The sequence below is a fragment of the Vipera berus genome (genome assembly GCF_964194415.1).
Source record: "Vipera berus genome assembly, chromosome: 2".
Taxonomy (NCBI): Eukaryota; Metazoa; Chordata; class Lepidosauria; order Squamata; family Viperidae; genus Vipera; species Vipera berus.
In genome coordinates, this window is record NC_138203.1 from 207,381,601 (window position 1) to 207,399,398 (window position 17,798).

Sequence of the window (17,798 nt, forward strand, 5' to 3'; positions counted from 1 at the left end):
ATAATATGAGTCAACAGCTAGATATCTTCCTGTATTGTCAACATTATCTCGATGTTGTATAAAAAGGTTACTTCTTAACTGAAATGTCAAGGATTCAGGCATAAGTGTGAGCTCTTTGAGGTTCAGTCTGAATCATCAGTATCATCATATGCCTGAAAACAAGGCCGGCAATTCCTTATGAAAATTTTTTAAAATATCTCTAGTGTTGGCATTTCGCTGAATGATAGCAGTGGCTGCATTTATCCACCTGGTGGAAGGAATAATTAGATATAGTTCTACAAATAGATACAGGTAGACCTCAGCTTATGACCACAGTTGGCAGCAGAATTTCCAATGCTAAGCAAGGTGGCTGTTAAGGGACTTGGGCCTGATTTTACAACCTTTTACTATCTTTTTTTGCCATGGTTGTTAAGCAAAACACTGCTGTAGTTACGTGAATCACATGATTAGGTAAATGGTTTCACCCATTGACTTTATTAGTCGGAAGCCAACTGAGAAGGTTGCAAATGGCCATTACGTGGCCCTGGGAGAGTCATAAATACATGCAGGTCCCCAAGTGCCCAAATTTTCATCATGTGACTATGGGGATACTGCAATGGTCATAAGTGCGAGGACTGGTCATAAGCCCCTTTTTCAATGCCATGCTAATCTTGCAGACTAAGAAAAGAAATGGTTGTAAGTTACTAAGCAAATGGTTGTAAATCGAGGTTTACCTGTGGCAGGTTTACTATCAATTTACTACTATCAATGGAGAATTCAAAGAATGTTTTAAAGTCCTTCAGCTTTAAGCATGTAGAGCCCATTGTTTGAGACAAAGCTGAGTTGAACCTTTGAAAGCAATGATCTTCTGACAATGATCATTATATTTTTTGTAATAAGTATCCAAGTGGGGTGGGATATCAGTAGAGGAGGAATTTATCTCCAGTGCATAAGCTCTCAGTGTACATACAAACGGTAAGTGATAAATCATGATCATAATAAAAAAATGCAATCCTCATAAATCATGGTACAAACTCAGCGATAGTCATTAGGATACTAAATAAGCAGACAACATAAATCATAATAGGATACTAAATAAAGGCAATCAACATAAATCATGAGATAGAAACAACAAAATTATAGTCATAAGAAGCTAAGGAAATAGGTAATAGGGAAAGATGAAAAGATGAGAAGGATAATCAACTCATTAAAAAAAATCTGCAGCACTTAAATGTTTTTATTATGAATGGCATTGTAAAAAGGTGTTAAATTATGAATGGGACGACTTTTGTTCCTAGCATCTATCAGAATGGGAGGAAAATAACAAGGAACAATTCTCTCTTTGCTAAAATTTATTAGGAATAAGGTTGCCTGTAAAAACATCAGACTTCTGGCAAATACATTTTTATTTATTTATTATTCTTTATAGGACGCGGTGGCTCAGTGGGTTGGGATGCTGAGCTTGTCGATCAGAAGGTCGGCAGTTTGGCGGGTTGAATCCTGAGTGCCGCGTAGCAGAGTGAGTGCCTGTTACTCATCCCAGCTTCTGCCAACCTAGCAGTTCGGAAGCACGTAAAAATGCAAGTAGAAAAATAGGGACCACTACGGTGGGAAGGTAACAGCGTTCCATGCGCCTTTGGCGTCTAGTCATGCCGGCCACATGACCACGGAGACGTCCTCGGACAAGCGCTGGCTCTTCGGCTTTGAAAGGGAGATGAGCACCGGCCCCTAGAGTCGGAAACGACTAGCATGCATGTGCGGGGGAACCTTTACCTTTATAGGCAATTTAAACCACTAGATTCTGGCTTCCTTCCCTGCTTCCTTTCAGTGTTATAGAAAGGAGGGAAATCCAGTCTGTCCTTATAATTTGTTTACATAATGGCTACATTTGGAATCTGAATATTTCCTCATGTTTTGCTCCGCTATGGAAATAGGGCTGCTGGAATAAATTATTTGATTTTGACAAGGATTTATTACAATAAGTCAATGCTAGGAATCAGGAATAGTCACCCTGTGCTGGAGAAAGCGAGCCTTAATGGCCTTGTGAAGCATTAATAATGGTCTTCATCCAATATTTTAAAAGGGATCTGTGGGAGATCCAGAAAATTACAGCCCAGGCAATTTAACATGTTCCAGGCAAATTGGAAGAAACTATAATCAAACAAAAAACAAACTAAGCCCACAGAGGGATAAGGCTTGCTGAAGGAAAACCAGTGTGGATACTGAAGAGGTGATTCTGTCTCATGAATCATTTCAAGTCTTTTGCAAGGGCAATGGATGGTGGGATCTTGTCACTAATGTATACCTACATTTCACAAGGCCTTGACAACATTCCTCCTAAAAGGTTCTTGAGTTCTCTTATCTCTTATGGGATTAGGTCATCTGTCCTAGTATTTTTTTTACTAATTACGAGAAACCAAAGTGTAAGAACACATGGGCATTGTTTTCAATGGAGAGAAGTTCTTCAAGGATGAGTGTTGGGACCAGGGTGTTTTATTTATTTTATTTATTTTTTTTATTTTAATCCCATTTATATCCCGCCCTTCTCCGAAGACTCAGGGCGGCTTACAATTTAAGCACAAACCAATGTGCTTAGCAATAGCCTTCATTCTATGTATATGCCTGCTTATTAGGGCTTTCGCCCCCCCAGCGGCATTATTACAAAGTCAGCTTTTTGCCCCCAACAATCTGGGTCCTCATTTTACCTACCTCGGAAGGATGGAAGGCTGAGTCAACCTTGAGCCTGGTGGGATGCGAACCTGCACTAATTGCAGGCAGCTGGTGTTACTTAAGGAGGCATTAGCCCACTGCTCCACCAAGGCTCCTTTTATTTTATTTTATTTATTTTATTTTATTTTATTTTATTTTATTTTATTTTATTTTATTTTATTTTATTATTTTATTTTATTTTATTTTATTTTATTTTATTTTATTTTATTTTATTTTATTTTATTTTATTATTTTATTTTATTTTATTTTATTATTTTATTATTTTATTTTATTTTATTATTTTATTTTATTTTATTTTATTATTTTATTATTTTATTTTATTTTTTTTATTTTATTTATTTTATTTTATTTTATTTATTTATTTTATTTTATCCATGCATTATTTTCGTTTAAAAGATAGCACTCAGCTGGAGAAGTTTGCAGATATTATCAAACTGTTCTGATGCATGTGGGAGAGCAAAAACTCTTAATGCCACACTTAAACTAACAGCATAATATACACTGTCTATAACGAACCAGAGGTCCTTACTTAACGATGATAATTGGGACCAGGATTTCTGTCGTTAAACAATGCAATCATAAAGTGCAACATCACTGCCAGCTGTGTGAGTATAGCCAGGCAGGAGGGTGTTATGGGCCGGCTGGTTGGGCATGAGTGTGTTATGGAGTGTGGGCAGGGCTGTGCTGTGGGTGGGCGCATGCTTCAGAATAAGCAACAACAAAAAAAAAGGACTGGGAACAACTCAAAGGAGGGAGTCATAGTCTTCTCATAGGATTTCATTCTAACCTGTTACTTAGGTTAATGGTGATATGGACTCTAGCTTTCCCAAATTAATGCTCTCCAATCTATCAAATTTCAAATGCTTATTCCCCCCACCCCCCACCCAAAGTGACTTCTGAACACATATAGAGCATGCCGGTTGGGGAAGGCATTCCACTAAAAATTTTCACAAATAGCCAATCTTATGGACAAGCTATGAATGATTGTGGACAAAAAACTGGTAGTAGATCACATGCGACTCTTTTTATGTCCCTTAAGTTACTGTCTTCAGCATCCTTTGAAACATAGTCTCACTTACCACATGCCCAAAGGTCAACAGCTTTGCCATAGGGATCCTTCCGGAGCACTTCAGGAGAAAGGTAACCGGGAGTGCCTGCAAAACCTGTAATTGTCAAAAGAGATAGCTAATTACACTATTTGGCCCCAGGAGAATCAACAACGTTTCATTTAGAACCATTCTCCGTCTTGGGATTTTTTTTTAATCCCATTTATATCCCGCCCTTCTCCGAAGACTCAGGGCGGCTTACAATTTAAGCACAAACCAATGTGCTTAGCAATAGCCTTCATTCTATGTATATGCCTGCTTATTAGGGCTTTCGGGGGGCCCCCAAGTGGCATTATTACAAAGTCAGCTTATTGCCCCCAACAATCTGGGTCCTCATTTCTTATTACATGATAAATATGAAGAGCTGAAATAGCAGTGATAATTATCATCTCCTGAGCCTCTTCTATTATGTTCAATTATGATGCACATATTATGGGAGCTGTTCTTCTAACTTCTACTCTGTTTGGATCCAATTTTATTGCTCCCGCTACTCAAAAATGCTCCCCAAACAACCCTATTTTTCTCTCCCCTAAAGCTAAGAATGCAAGCAACCTATTTCCCCACTGGAGGGAACTCCTCCTCCAGGTTTTGAGTTCACTCTATGCAGTGGTGGGACTCAGCCAGTTCGCACCACTTCGGCAGAACTGGTAGCTAATTTTTTGTTGCCCAGGCCCAGAATGGACTTCCGGAAGTGGCATCCACACAGAGAACCGGTTGTTCACATATTTGAATCCCACCACTGACTCTACGAGACTTGTACTGGGAATGCTGGCTTGATTGCTTCCTATCTCTTCCTTGGTGTAACATGAAAATGACAAAGTTTTGTTAGCCTGCAAATAAAACAGCAGGCAGGTCTTGGTCTCTTCTTCTCCTTTGGAATGGGAGGATATTTATTGCTGCAGGACCTTTGGCAGTGGAGCAATGATTTCACTCTTGATTCTCACAGCTGCAAGTCACATTGATTGGAAGATGATCACTAATCATCCTCCAATGTGTTTTGAGGGGTTATGAAGTACAAGCAATGGCCAACTGAAAGCACCTTGCACCCCATCCCTGGCCCATCTAGGCATGTGCTATCAGATCAAACTGACTACAGCTCTGTGAAGTCTCAAAGTAATCATCTTTTCCAGCCTTGTTATTCAAGATCCTTTTGGGACTTTTTGAGTTGCAGAAGCATGTGCTACACTAGTGTATTTGCAAAATGTATTTATGACTTAGAAATTATAAATGTATTCCCATAACAGCCTGTGTCTACAGCTCAAAGATACAATAGTAACAGACATTAGAATGACCTAATCAGCTTGCAGTTATTGTGAGTTAATTAAACCCCAGCTACTACTCCGTATTTATGTATGTCTGTATATAAATACATACTTTCTCTCAGTGCTTTTTTTGTAAAAGAAAAAGGTGCCGGAACTCACACACGTCGTACAACCCGCCTTGCCTACCCTACAAGGTTCTATCCAAAAACGGTGCCGGAACTCTGTTCTGGGCGTTCTATGACAAAAAAAAGCCCTGCTTTCTCTCATCTGGAGTGGTAGCTGGCTTTAATATTATATAATATTACAGAGAGAGAGAGAGAGAGAGAGAGAGAGAGAGAGAGAGAGAGAGAGAGAGAGGGAGGGAGGGAGGGAGGGAGGGAGGGAGGGAGGGAGGGAGGGAGGGAGGGAGGGAGAGAGAGAGAGAGAGAGAGAGAAAGAGAGAGAGAGAGAGAGAGAGAAAGAAAGAGAGAGAGAGAGAGAGAGAGAGAGAGAGAGAGAGAGAGAGAGAGAGAGAGAGAGAGAGATGTCTAAATAAATGCCACTAGGGAAAGACTAATATGACCACAATGAACATATTCGTTTCTACAATCCATTTATATTAGGCTGCTTTAGTTAGTCTAAATCAGGGTCATTGACTTTTTCAAAACAGAAACTCCATTGAAATAATTAGTTTTAGAATACAGCATATTTCAGCAATATGCGATTCTCATACATCTGACATATTGTAAATAATCACAGCTCTCCAGACGTTTAATCCTTTAGCTTGACCTGGCAGAAGGTGCTTAGGAATGACCTGGCCAGAATAAAGCTTTAAACACAGTAGCTGAATGACCCTCTCAGAGCAGAGAATACAGGGTTTTTTAACCCATATATAGTATACTTCAGTCTTGAAACTGTTGGCTTCTTCCTCCATGCTTTTCAAATTAACAGATACGTGGTGGTTTGCTTTGGGACATTGGGTAGCTGAGATATGGCTCTTCCCAGACTGGCAGGTATTTATTCCTGACTGGCTTCAGCCTTACGCCAGTTTACTTTCTTTCTTTTTAATATAATTTCATTGAAAGTTTTAACAAACAAGAATAAACATGAATATAAACTAAAACAGAGTAAGAAAGAAAAAAACAACCAGAGGAAAGTATTAATCTATCATTTTCAGAGGGTACCATTTGTAGAAAAATACCAATTCACAGTGGTGTAGAATTAATAATGCCCTGCTTCATTTTAACAAGAGAGTAAAATGTATTTTGCCCAATTACACACATACCCAAACAAAATGGAACATCTGCAAGTCCAGCTTTCTTCTACTTACCAAACCAAGCCTGCTGTTCTCCTTCCACTTCAATAGCAAGACCAAAGTCAGCTAGTTTAACAGCAGCCCCCTTCAGTTTGGAGGCCAGCAAGAGGTTCTCTGGCTTTAAGAGAAAAAAAGAGAAGGGAACAATAAAAATGCAAAGAAGAAAGGTCCCACTTTTCTCTTGTGACTGAGATGCAAAAGTGTTATAAATAGAATACTAAACTTGGCACACTTCCACATCTCTAAGAATACAAATCTATATTTCTCGGAAATTTGGAGAGCAATAAATTTATTTTTAGTATAGGTAGGATAATGAACAGAAATAATGCAAAAATTCTTAAAAAGAGGAAGAGGAAGAGGCTGTGGATGAGAAACAGTGTATAGAAAGATTGCTACAAAAACAAATGAGGTTGAACAATGCTGTACAATGTGTTAAGACGGAAAAAGGATAGCTGCAAATGAGAGACAAGAAATTAAGATTAAAAGTAACAGAGAAAATGCAATATTTTAATGAATAAAAATAGTTTAAGAAAAAAAACCTCAGCAAATGGAATTCAGAATAAAAGTGAGAAATGCTTTGTGCTGAAACTGAAGTAGAGAACATTGAAAGAAATACTGTAAAGGAGGGGTCCCCAACCCCTGGTCCATGGACTAGTACCGAACTGCAGCATGCCAGAAACTGGTTTGCACAAACAAGGAAAGCCCGATCCACAGGATGCAGACAGCACTCAAAACCATGCCCCCTCCGGTCCATGGAAAAACCTCTCTCTACGTAACTGGTCCCTGGTGCCCAAAAGGTTGGGGACCTCTGCTGTAAAGGCTTATATGGGAATAATATGTCAGAATAAAATTGAAATGGATACTAGCAGTGCTTTTTTTGTAAAAGAAAAAGGTGCCGGAACTCACACATGTCATACAACCCGCCTTGCCTACTCTACAAGGTTTCATCCAAAAAAGGTGCCGGAACTCCGTTCTGAGCGTTCTATGAGAAAAAAAGCCCTGGATACTAGTAACTTAGATTATGGCAATTTGCTGTACATGGGACTAGTGGTGAGTTGACCCAGAAGCTACAGCTGATAACAGAGTGAAATTACAAATTTACCAGCCACCAAAGCTAATTGGTTCAATAGAACCACACCCATGTGGCAGAAGTTGCATTAGTTGCCAGTAACTTCTAAGTCCAATTCAAGGTGCTGATTGATATCTACAATGTACTTCTAAGTCTTAAAGCCTCATTCCTTTGGACAATCTAATTCAGGGGGAATCTGCCTGCCTCATACAGTCTACTTGGGAGAGAGCACTGTAGACTCCTGACCCCTGAAGGTTATTAGTGAGAGGTTCATACCAGGGCTTTTCAACCGGTGTTATGTGTACCACCTGTGGTACTTTGCCATGTGGCAGGTGGTACACAATGCTCCCAGAGAAGTGTAGTGGGGGAGGGGAATGAGGCAAAGCAACCCAAGCCTGAGGGAGAGGCAGCTGCAGCTACAGGACTGTCTGGGCTTGGCAGAAGCCCCAGGAGCCAGCAGGGCTCCAGCTGATTGACTCCAGCTGATTGGTGCTTCTGGAAGCAGCATGGAGCTGGAGGTGAACTGAAGAAAGAGAGGGAGGAGAGGAGATGCTATAAAAGGAGGTGGTTTGGGCAGGAAAGGGAAAAAAGACAACAGGGAAAGAGAAAGAGAGCTCAGCAGACAGGGAGGAAACAGAGACAGGGAAGAAACAGCAGCTGTTGCTGGAAGAAAAGGTCCCCTGGTTCGTTTTCTCCAGCCAGGAGAATGCAATCAGTGCTGAAGCTGGCAGACAAGCATGTTGGAAAGGAGGTGGGTTTATTTAGTTCTGGATCAGCTGGCAGCTTGATTGGGTTACCATAAGGATTTTTTAATAGTTTTTACAGCATTTTGTAATTCAGAGGCTCGGTTTGTGTGTTTTGGTTATTGGAATATTTTAGTCTGTATTTTAGTCTAGCAATGAGTGTTGACTTCCATAGGTTTAATCCCTTTAAACAAATGTAATTAGTTTTACCCGCTTATCTTGAGTCTGTCTATGGCTTTTAGAAAGTTTTCTTTGAAGGTAAACAGGCTTAATTTAAGACTAAAGCTTGTCACAATTGCTGGAGCCTTTCAGTCTAGCATTGCAACATTGTGATACATGACACGCCTGAGGCAGCTTAAAGAAAAAAAACCCTGGAGTTTAAGTGTTTCTTTATTTTGTGAGCCTTTCTTGCTTTTCACTTGATTCCTGTGAACTTTAAGATCTGTGGACTTCAACTCCCAGAATTCCTCAACCAGCCATGAGGGCTGAGGAATTCTGGGAGTTGAAGTCCACAAGTCTTAAAAGTGCCAGGTGTGAAGACCCCTGAGCTAGCTGGTAGTGGTGCATATTAATAAACATGGATAAATTCATCATACATTTGTCAGTGCATAGGGAAAGTGATTCAGCAAAGGAACAGCCACTGAAGAAATTAAAACTGGTTCTTTTTTCCTTTTTTTCTACAGTTTGTAATATTTTATTAGTTTATAAGAATAAAATACAAAAGCAAATAGTAGGGCACAGTGGGGGAAAAAGGGGGGGAAAGTGAGGGGGAGAAGGGGAAAAGAACAGACTTCCTTTGTTGCAGTAGAAGGAAGCATTAATATTGAACCTCAACTTTTTACTTTTCCATAATATTATAAACTAGCCATTTCTATAACAACAAATGAATTTAATCAGTAAAACCCCAAATTTCCCCCCCTTTTTTTAAGTCATCAAGTTTTTGATACCTTGCTAAGCACTGGTGGTACACAAATATTGTTGTGTCCTAAAAGTGTTACAATCAGTGAAAAGGTTGAAAAGCCCTGGTCTGTACAATGGCTTTTTCAGGAACAGCCTCCTCATTAGGGAAAATGTTGCTCTACGTAAATCAGAGTGGCCTCCGCCTTTTTAATGGGATGATGGCTAAAACACTTAAATTTTCACAGAACCTTTAGAATGGAAAACAGTAAGCAATTGCCTAAGGGTGTTTCTTTGTTTATTACCCACTGCAGTCCAGAGATTCCTGGAAGCTTATGTAAAGTATAAAGCCAAATAAAACAATCTAATCATAAAACAATTAAAACAACTGTAGCCACACAGAAAGCTATAAGTGATAAAAATAGAAAATGAAGATGGCTTGCTAAAATCAACTGAAGATTTTCTGGAAGAACTTGGATTTTACAAGCTTTTGAAATGTTAGCAAAGAGGGGACTGGCCTTTTCTCAAAAGGGGGCTGTTACACAGGGTTGGTGCCGCCTTGGAAAAACAACATCTCCTCACTTGGATGTCCTGAAAATGTGGAACCAGTAGCAGGTCCTCTCTTTTTGATTGAGTTGGTTGGGCTGTTACTGGTGTGAGCAGGTGCTCCTGCAGATAGCCAGGTGCCAGGCCATAAAGGCTTAAATTAGCAGTTCAAATTGCACATTAACAAGAGAAGATGTGTCAGGACCCACCCCAATCCACATCTTAGGAAAACAAAAACTCTTGGAATCAGTTCTAGTCCAAAAGGAATTTTTACTAAGACATGCTTGGTTGTGGAAATACAAGACAGGACTGAGTATTGTTTTACAAATTGAAACTCTATAAAGGGATCCCAGTTCAACCCCCCTTCCCTCAACCCCATTTGGTCAGCCCCCATCATTTTACTTTGTGTCATCCCTTTCATGGGAAAAAAGGAACTTTGAATCTTTATGGTTATTGCCTTCTTCCTCTACAGAATTAAACAAAGACACAGTCCAGATGCCTTCTTCTTCTAACCCTCCCTTTTGTTCCCCCAGTTCAAAAGGTTCCCTTGGTCTTTGAAATAACCTAAGGCAGGCTGAATCCAGGGGGGGGGGATAATGTTTTAAACATACATTTATAAATGTGATATAAATGGATTCTGACAAGATGTTTATTTCACGGAGGGCACTTTCACTCTAGGTCTTGTGAAGTAAGTTTAAACAGAGGAATGCTTTTAAGTTCTTTCAATTTTACAATGTATAAACATTTTACCTTTAAATCCCGATGCACCACGCCCATCTGATGACAATGCAAAACAGCTTCCAGGATCTGCTGAATACAATGGCTAGGAAGAAGAAACATGGTCACATTATGTCATATTCCTCGTTATGGGTAATAGGCTGAGATAATCTTTCTCAGGGGTCTCCATTTCATGCTTCACTCCTTCTCTCATTTTCTATCTTCCTATGTGCTTTTCTGCCGAGAGCCAAGCAGAAGAAGCCTTCATTACAATCTTAGCTTATTTAACAAAGAGAAATCTGACTGTATACTGAAAAGCCACCAAGGAATCTTTAGAGTTACTTGGGCTCCTTTCTGTGAGAAACAAAAAGAACCTAGAGGATTTCTTTATGGGACAACCTGACCAATTTCTCACATAAATGATGACTTTAGATGACATGACCATCCCAATAGGGCTACCGTAACTGGGCTGCAAAACTCCAAATAACAATGAGATAGCAGCAAGCTGCCCCCCACTATTTGGTGTCATCTAGCGCTCATTAATATTTGGCAGATCTGATATGGTAGCCATAAAAAAACATTTTGTTCATTTTGGTAGATCTCACCAGGGTTGCTAGATGAGTTATAAGCATCATGCAGGAGACCTAAAGACACAGGTGGCAGAACAGAGAGAACAGCCACCTGTAAAATGAAATTACTCAATTCCCAGATGCTAAAATGCAATTGGTTTTGAATTTCAAGCCTGCAGCAAATTTGCACGCCTTGAATTGGGTATCTTTTACCTTCTGCAAGGAAATCTCATGGATTATCTTCCCTGTGTTAGACACAGACATCCTCTTGAGTTTGCTTTACAAACTGGAGGAAATATTTGTCTCACAAAGGCCCAATACACACCTATGTCAGTATTCAATTGAATTTTAAACCATTAAATTTAAATTGGAAATTCAGATACAAATTAAGCACCATAAAAATGAAATGAACTGAAAAGGAGATTGAAAGGCATAAATTATTCTTGATTATCTAAATCAAAAGGGAGCAGACCTTTGGCTTAGAGAATTCTCCTTGTTCAAGAGAAGGCTGAAGACCACCAATCTTAGTTGCAATTTAGTTAAGGCGGGTTCACAGTTTGTGCCAAGCATCATATAGGTTCGTTGAGTTCGTTTAGCATGTTGTGTAAACCTGATCTATTTTTTATAAATAATACTTTATAATGAATATGCCATGTGAACTCATTTAATAAACCATAGTACAGCACGATGTGTGAACCCCTGTATAATGACATTCTAATCACCTGCAACTATCTGAATCCCCATCAAGCCTTTGCCCACCTCTAATAAAAACTATATTTTTTCTCTCATATCAGTGAAGTCAAAGCTTGGAGATATACAGCATTACAGATTGCTGCTATTTTAAAAAAGAAAATAATAATAATAAAACTCTAGAATACTAATAGCTGAAATGTAGTTCTAACAGAAGAAACAGGCAGATCTAACAGAGCAAGGAGCTGAAAATAGATTTTATAAGTGAAAAAAATAATGTTTTCACCCTTCTGGCCTATTAATTTCACTTAGAAAATTTAGGAAACAGTTTTTTTTCTAGACAAAGAGTTTTCAGCCGCAACAACTTTAAAATGTGTGGTCTTCAACTCCCAGAATTCTTCAATCAATCTGCCTGCTAACAGGGGAATTCTGAGAGTTAAAATCTACCAATCTTAAAATTGCCAAAGTTGAAAAACATTGTCTTAGAGATACTTCATTACCTTCCAATACCTACCTGGCATCTGCTTCACTATAGTATTCTCTGGCAACAATGTCTTCAAACAGCTCCCCTCCAGTTACACTGAAAAGCAAGGAAACGAGAATCAGCTTCCATTGATTGACAACGCCAAATAATTGCATGTACTATGTAAGGGCCTTGACCCAAATTTAGGTAACTATCAGACAGAAAGAATTTAGTTGATGAAGGCTGAATTGTAGAGTGTAGTGGGCTCATGCTGTGCTCTCGATCTCATGATGACCCCTATCAATCTTAATCTAACTGATACCAGGTCTTATAGAGTATGGTTATCCTGACCTAAATGCATGTTCATATGTATTTGGATTCATTTTTTTTCACTTTAATGATTGATTCCCTCCCCCCACTTTAATGATTGACTGTAGGAAACAACATATTATCACTGTTAGGTTCACAGATCTATACAGGCAGTCTTGGACTTACAGCAGTTCATTCAATGACCATTTAAAGTTACAATGGCACTGAAAAAAGTGACTTATGACCAGGTTTTACACTTACGACTGTTGTAGCATCCCCAGGGTCATGTGATCAAAATTCAAACGCCTGGCAACTAACTCATATTTATGATGGTTGCATTGTCCTAGGGTCATGTGAATGACTCTTGCAACCTTCTGACAAGCAGATTCAATGGGGAAGCCAGATTCACTTTAACAGCCGTGTAACTAACTTAAGAACTTCAATGATTCACTCAACAACTGTGGCAAGAAAGGTCATAAAATGGGGCAAAACTCACTTAAGAAATGTTTCACTTAGCAACAGAAATTTGGGGACCAATTGTGCTCATAAATTGAGGACTGCCTTTAATTCCATAATAAACTAGCAACTATGAAAGGCGTATATATTTGAGAAAGCAGGGTACTAAGATAAAAATACACATCTGAAGGATATTGTAACTAGCAATATTTAGGGTAAGATAGGTTGTAAGAATAGGAGCCTTTTAAAATAAAAGACTGTGTGCCATGCTAGATTAACACATCTGTTTTATTCGTATGCAAAGTTATGATTCATATACAAAGGCTGTTCAGAATAGCTTTACTTTCTAATCTACCTGGACACTTTTTGAGATCACCAAAATGAAATTAAATAGGATTTCTAAAAAGAATAAGTTAAAACTAGATACTCTCTCAAGGCAGGAGCTTTACTGGAAATGTCTGAATATAATACATGTGCGGGACCGTTAAAGGTGAATGAACATTAATTGAGTTTTCTGAATACACTGAATAAAAACGCTATGAAAAGTTAAAGCTTAGAAGGGAAATCAAAACCTGACATCATATTTGGATAAAGAATGGCAGATACTCAATCAAGGGAGATGAGGGGAATACTTGGGTTCTTTAGAGCTGAGAGATTGGTGGCTGGGGTCAATCAATCAATCAATCAATCTGGTCATTGACTAATTCAAAAAGAAGAGAAGAAATTCTGAGACAACAAATAAAAATTGTAATAAAACTAATGAGCCTTGGAAGTTGGACAGCCTTGGTAAAGGGTCTCCTGCTTGAGCAGGGGGATGGACTAGAAGACCTCTAAGGTCCCTTCCAATTCTGTTATTCTGTTCCATTAATGATAAAATTCCATGTTCTCAATGTACTACATATTCTAGCAATATTAAAGCAAAATTTAGAGAAATAAAATTATGTTGGTATCACAAGATTAACTATAAATAGAATGAATCCAGGTGGCCTACAAATATGGGGAATTATTAGATGTAATCAGTGATCTTTGTAGTCAGGACATTATACCAGAACATGGCAGGATATGTGTGTGAGAGAGTGGATTCTCTTGGATATGGGAGAAAATCTTCACTGCTGGAAAAGAAGAGGAATGTCTGTGGATTTAGTTTATTGTCAATGAACAGAGTTTGAAGGACTATAATCCTAATTCATACATTTGTCACATATAACCTAATGTTTCTTTTATGCATGAGTGGGATTTCCACCAAGTATATATTTTGTTTTGTTTTATTTGCATAGTGTCTTGCCCATTTATGGAGAGGGCAATTGTCTTTCAGCACCACAAATTCTATACCATTATCTATGAGCAAGGTATTAGGTTTTTCATTCCCTAAGCCAGTTTTTCCCAACCTTGGCAACATGGTACTGAGTCGTGGTGGTGCAGTGGTTAGAATTCAGTATGGCAGGCAAATTCTGCCCACAGTCTGGAGTTCGATCCTGACTGGCTCAAAGTTGACTCAGCCTTCTATTTTTTGAGGTCAGATTGTTGGGTCAATATGCTGGGTCTGTAAACTGCTTAGAGAGGGCTATGAAGCACTATGGAGCAGTATATAAGTCTAAGTGCTATTGCTATTGCTATCCCATTTCCATCCCAATCTTGCTTTTTATTTTGAATATGTGAATTCTACAGTAATGAATCTAAGCTGAAACAACAGGCAGGATCTTATAAAAAACGGAGAGAGAATATTGCAAGAGCAGATGGTTCTCCAGGGACTCCATGTTAAAGATGCTAATTTTTGCTCTAATAACTTTGAAGGACTGATCTGCATAAAGAGCAATGGCAATTCTATTAAAGCTGCATGCCTCATAAGGGGGCACTTAGATGTAATCATTTCCTGAGTTGATGAAAATTCCAGATGTTGCCATTCTCCATTTGGAACCATCACAGATTTCCCTACCCCATTTTCCATTTTTTTTAACTATGGGAAATCCTTTGAGGAGTAAGGTATTGAACAGTTGCTGTTTGGTTCTGATAGACGAGGACTCAGAGTGGTTTAACAAGGAATGAGTTTATTGAATACACAAAGTCAACTGCCAACTGTCAAATGTTGCAACCCTTTTATAGGGAAAGCGTTTGAACTGTAACCAATACAAACAGTCTCTTTTCCCGCTCCTTGGTTGTGGCGTCCAATGATTGCACCTTATTTTTCCCGCTTTAAACCTTGCAACGCTGCACTATGTTTGCAATCTCTTCCAAAGCCTATTGCTAACTATTTACATACATAACACCCCTTACCCCCCAGTTGATGTCATTTCTTTACAAAATCCATTAGGTATTTTGGTGGCCTATGTATTCTGGACGGGTATCTGTTGCTTTGGCTATTAGGGACCCTTCTTTCTGGTTGACTGCTAGGCTGCTGGTTACTACTGGACCTGGGCACTGGGTTACTGGCTACAGATGTACTGTCTTGAATAATAGGTTGTGTTTGGGATTCAGTGGTCACTGGCCTACTTCGCAGGGGTATTTCCCAATCAATTGGACTGAATTGTTGATGTTGGGCATCAGGGAATGTGTTATCATGCCCAACCTCTACATCGCTTTCAGGCCTAATGTTGTCTGTACTGTTTCCCCTTACTAATCTTTGGTCCCCCTCAGCAGGCACACACCCACTAGATCTTTTCCTCAGCTGGTCTATGTGTCTTTTACAGATCCTATTCCCTTCCCCCTCAATGATGTATGATAGGGGACCTAAGATTTCAGTTACCACCCCTGGAATCCATTTGTCCCCTTGGCCGTAGTTCCTGGCCCAAATCAAGTCCCCCACCTCATATGTTCTGTTAGGAATGTCTAATTCAATATTTGGATGGAGTCTGTCAGGGTGTAATCTGTCCAACTTGGTCAATATTTTCCTGCCCCACCTCATTTCAGCTGGACTTTTCCCTGTAGCCGAACAAGGGGTTGTGTGTTGAGCCAACAAGAACGCAGCTAGTCTCTGATGCCAGTCTCCTCGAATGATTCTTTTAAGCGCGTCCTTAGTGGTCCTCACATTCCTTTCAGCCAATCCGTTGGAGGAGGGGTGGAAGGGTGCAGACGTCACATGCTTAATCGAGTTGGCCTTGAGGAAATCCTGAAATTCAATAGATGTGAATTGTGGCCCGTTATCAGACACTATTAAATCCGGCAACCCATGAGTGGCAAAGAGGCCCCTTAATGCCTGTATTGTTCTGCCTGCCGTTACTGAGCTGACCGGTACTACTTCTAGCCATCTAGAGTAGCTGTCGACCACTACAAGGAACGTTAACCCCTGGAAAGGTCCAGCGAAGTCAATGTGAATCCTGGACCAAGGATTCCTAGCTAGCTCCCATTTATGTGTGCGGATGTGTTGTTGTTCGGGCCTGGAACGTTGGCACAGATAGCAATTAGCAACGCATTCCTCAATGAAGAGCCTTGGTGGAGCAGTGGGCTAATGCCTCCTTAAGTAACACCAGCTGCCTGCAATTAGTGCAGGTTCGCATCCCACCAGGCTCAAGGTTGACTCAGCCTTCCATCCTTCCGAGGTAGGTAAAATGAGGACCCAGATTGTTGGGGGCAATTAAGCTGACTTTGTAATAATGCCGCTTGGGGTGTGTGTGAAAGCCCTAATAAGCAGGCATATACATAGAATGAAGGCTACTGCTAAGCTTGTAAGCCGCCCTGAGTCTTCGGAGAAGGGCGGGATATAAATGGAATTAAAATAAATAAAATAAATAAAATGTCATGGTCCAAACCTGGCCACCACAAGTGACTCCTAGCCAGGGCCTTCATCCTTACTATTCCAGGGTGTCCCTCATGCAATTCAATTAGAATAGCTGATTTGTGGATTTCTGGAATTACTACACGAGTTCCCCAGAGTAAGCACCCCATATGAACTGATAGTTCATCTTTCCTTCTGAAAAATGGACTGTATTTTACATCCGGGTTGGCGTTGGGCCAACCACTCATGACCCAGGCCATTACTCTCCTTAAGATGGGGTCCTTATTGGTTGTCTCAGCTATGTCTTTAGCAGTTAGGGGTAAATCAGGAATATCCTGTAGGGACATTATTTGTCCCACAGGTGCAGGGTCCTCCTCTGTTATGCTAAGGGGCAATCTGCTGAGGGCGTCAGCGTGTCCCATGTCTTTGCCCGGTCTGTATTGGAGGGAAAATGAATATGCTGAGAGGAAAATGGACCATCTCAGCATCCTGGGAGACATAATTTGGGGAGTCTGTTTATCTGTGGTAAACAGTCCCAACAGGGGTTTGTGGTCTGTCAGTATTGTAAAGTTCCTGCCATACAAGTAGTCATGGAACTTTTTAACTCCTGCCACTATGGCTAAAGCTTCCCTGTCTATTTGGGCGTAGTTCCGCTCTGCCTTGGTTAGTGTGCGGGAGTAGTAAGCAATGGGTCTTTGCATTCCCTGGGTGTCTAAATGGCTGATTACTGCCCCAACGCCATAAGGCGAAGCATCGCACGCCAGGTAGATTGGTCTGTTTTCTATAAAGTGGGTTACTGTGGAACTACTGGAAAGGATGTCTTTTAAGGTCTGGAAACTCGCTTTGTGCTTGTCTTGCCAATGCCAAGGGGTCTTCTTATCTAACAGCCTGTGCAGTGGTTCTGCAATGGCAGCCTTATGTGGCACAAAAGTGTGATAAAAATTTACCAAGCCTAAGAAGGCCTGTAGCTCAGCCTTGTTCCTTGGTTCAGGAGCCCCTTTTATTGCTTTAATCTTTTCAGGGGTAGGGTGGACTCCGCTTTTGTCAATCCTGAACCCCAAAAAATCAGTGGATTTAACCCCTATGCTACATTTTTCCTTTTTTAATTTTAATCCAGCCTTTCTGAATCTACCCAGTACCTGTTCCAGCCGCTCTACTAACATTCCTTCATCTTTTCCAGCTATTAGGACATCATCAAAGTAAGGGCATACTCCAGGTATGCCCTTTAAGGTCCTCTCCATCACTTCTTGGAAGAT

General features: G+C 40.0%; 1 protein-coding gene across 1 annotated transcript in view; it reads right to left on the minus strand.

Annotated features, from left to right (window-relative positions):
- CAMK2A (calcium/calmodulin dependent protein kinase II alpha) overlaps window positions 1-17,798 on the minus strand; it is a gene marked incomplete at its 5' end in the record, with an annotated part of 178,698 nt that overhangs the window by 36,522 nt on the left and 124,378 nt on the right. The window contains 4 exons of the mRNA XM_081320536.1: window positions 3,789-3,872; window positions 6,387-6,489; window positions 10,377-10,449; window positions 12,117-12,182. Coding sequence (XP_081176662.1) covers window positions 3,789-3,872; window positions 6,387-6,489; window positions 10,377-10,449; window positions 12,117-12,182 — 326 coding nt within the window. The remainder of the gene's footprint in view (window positions 1-3,788; window positions 3,873-6,386; window positions 6,490-10,376; window positions 10,450-12,116; window positions 12,183-17,798) is intronic.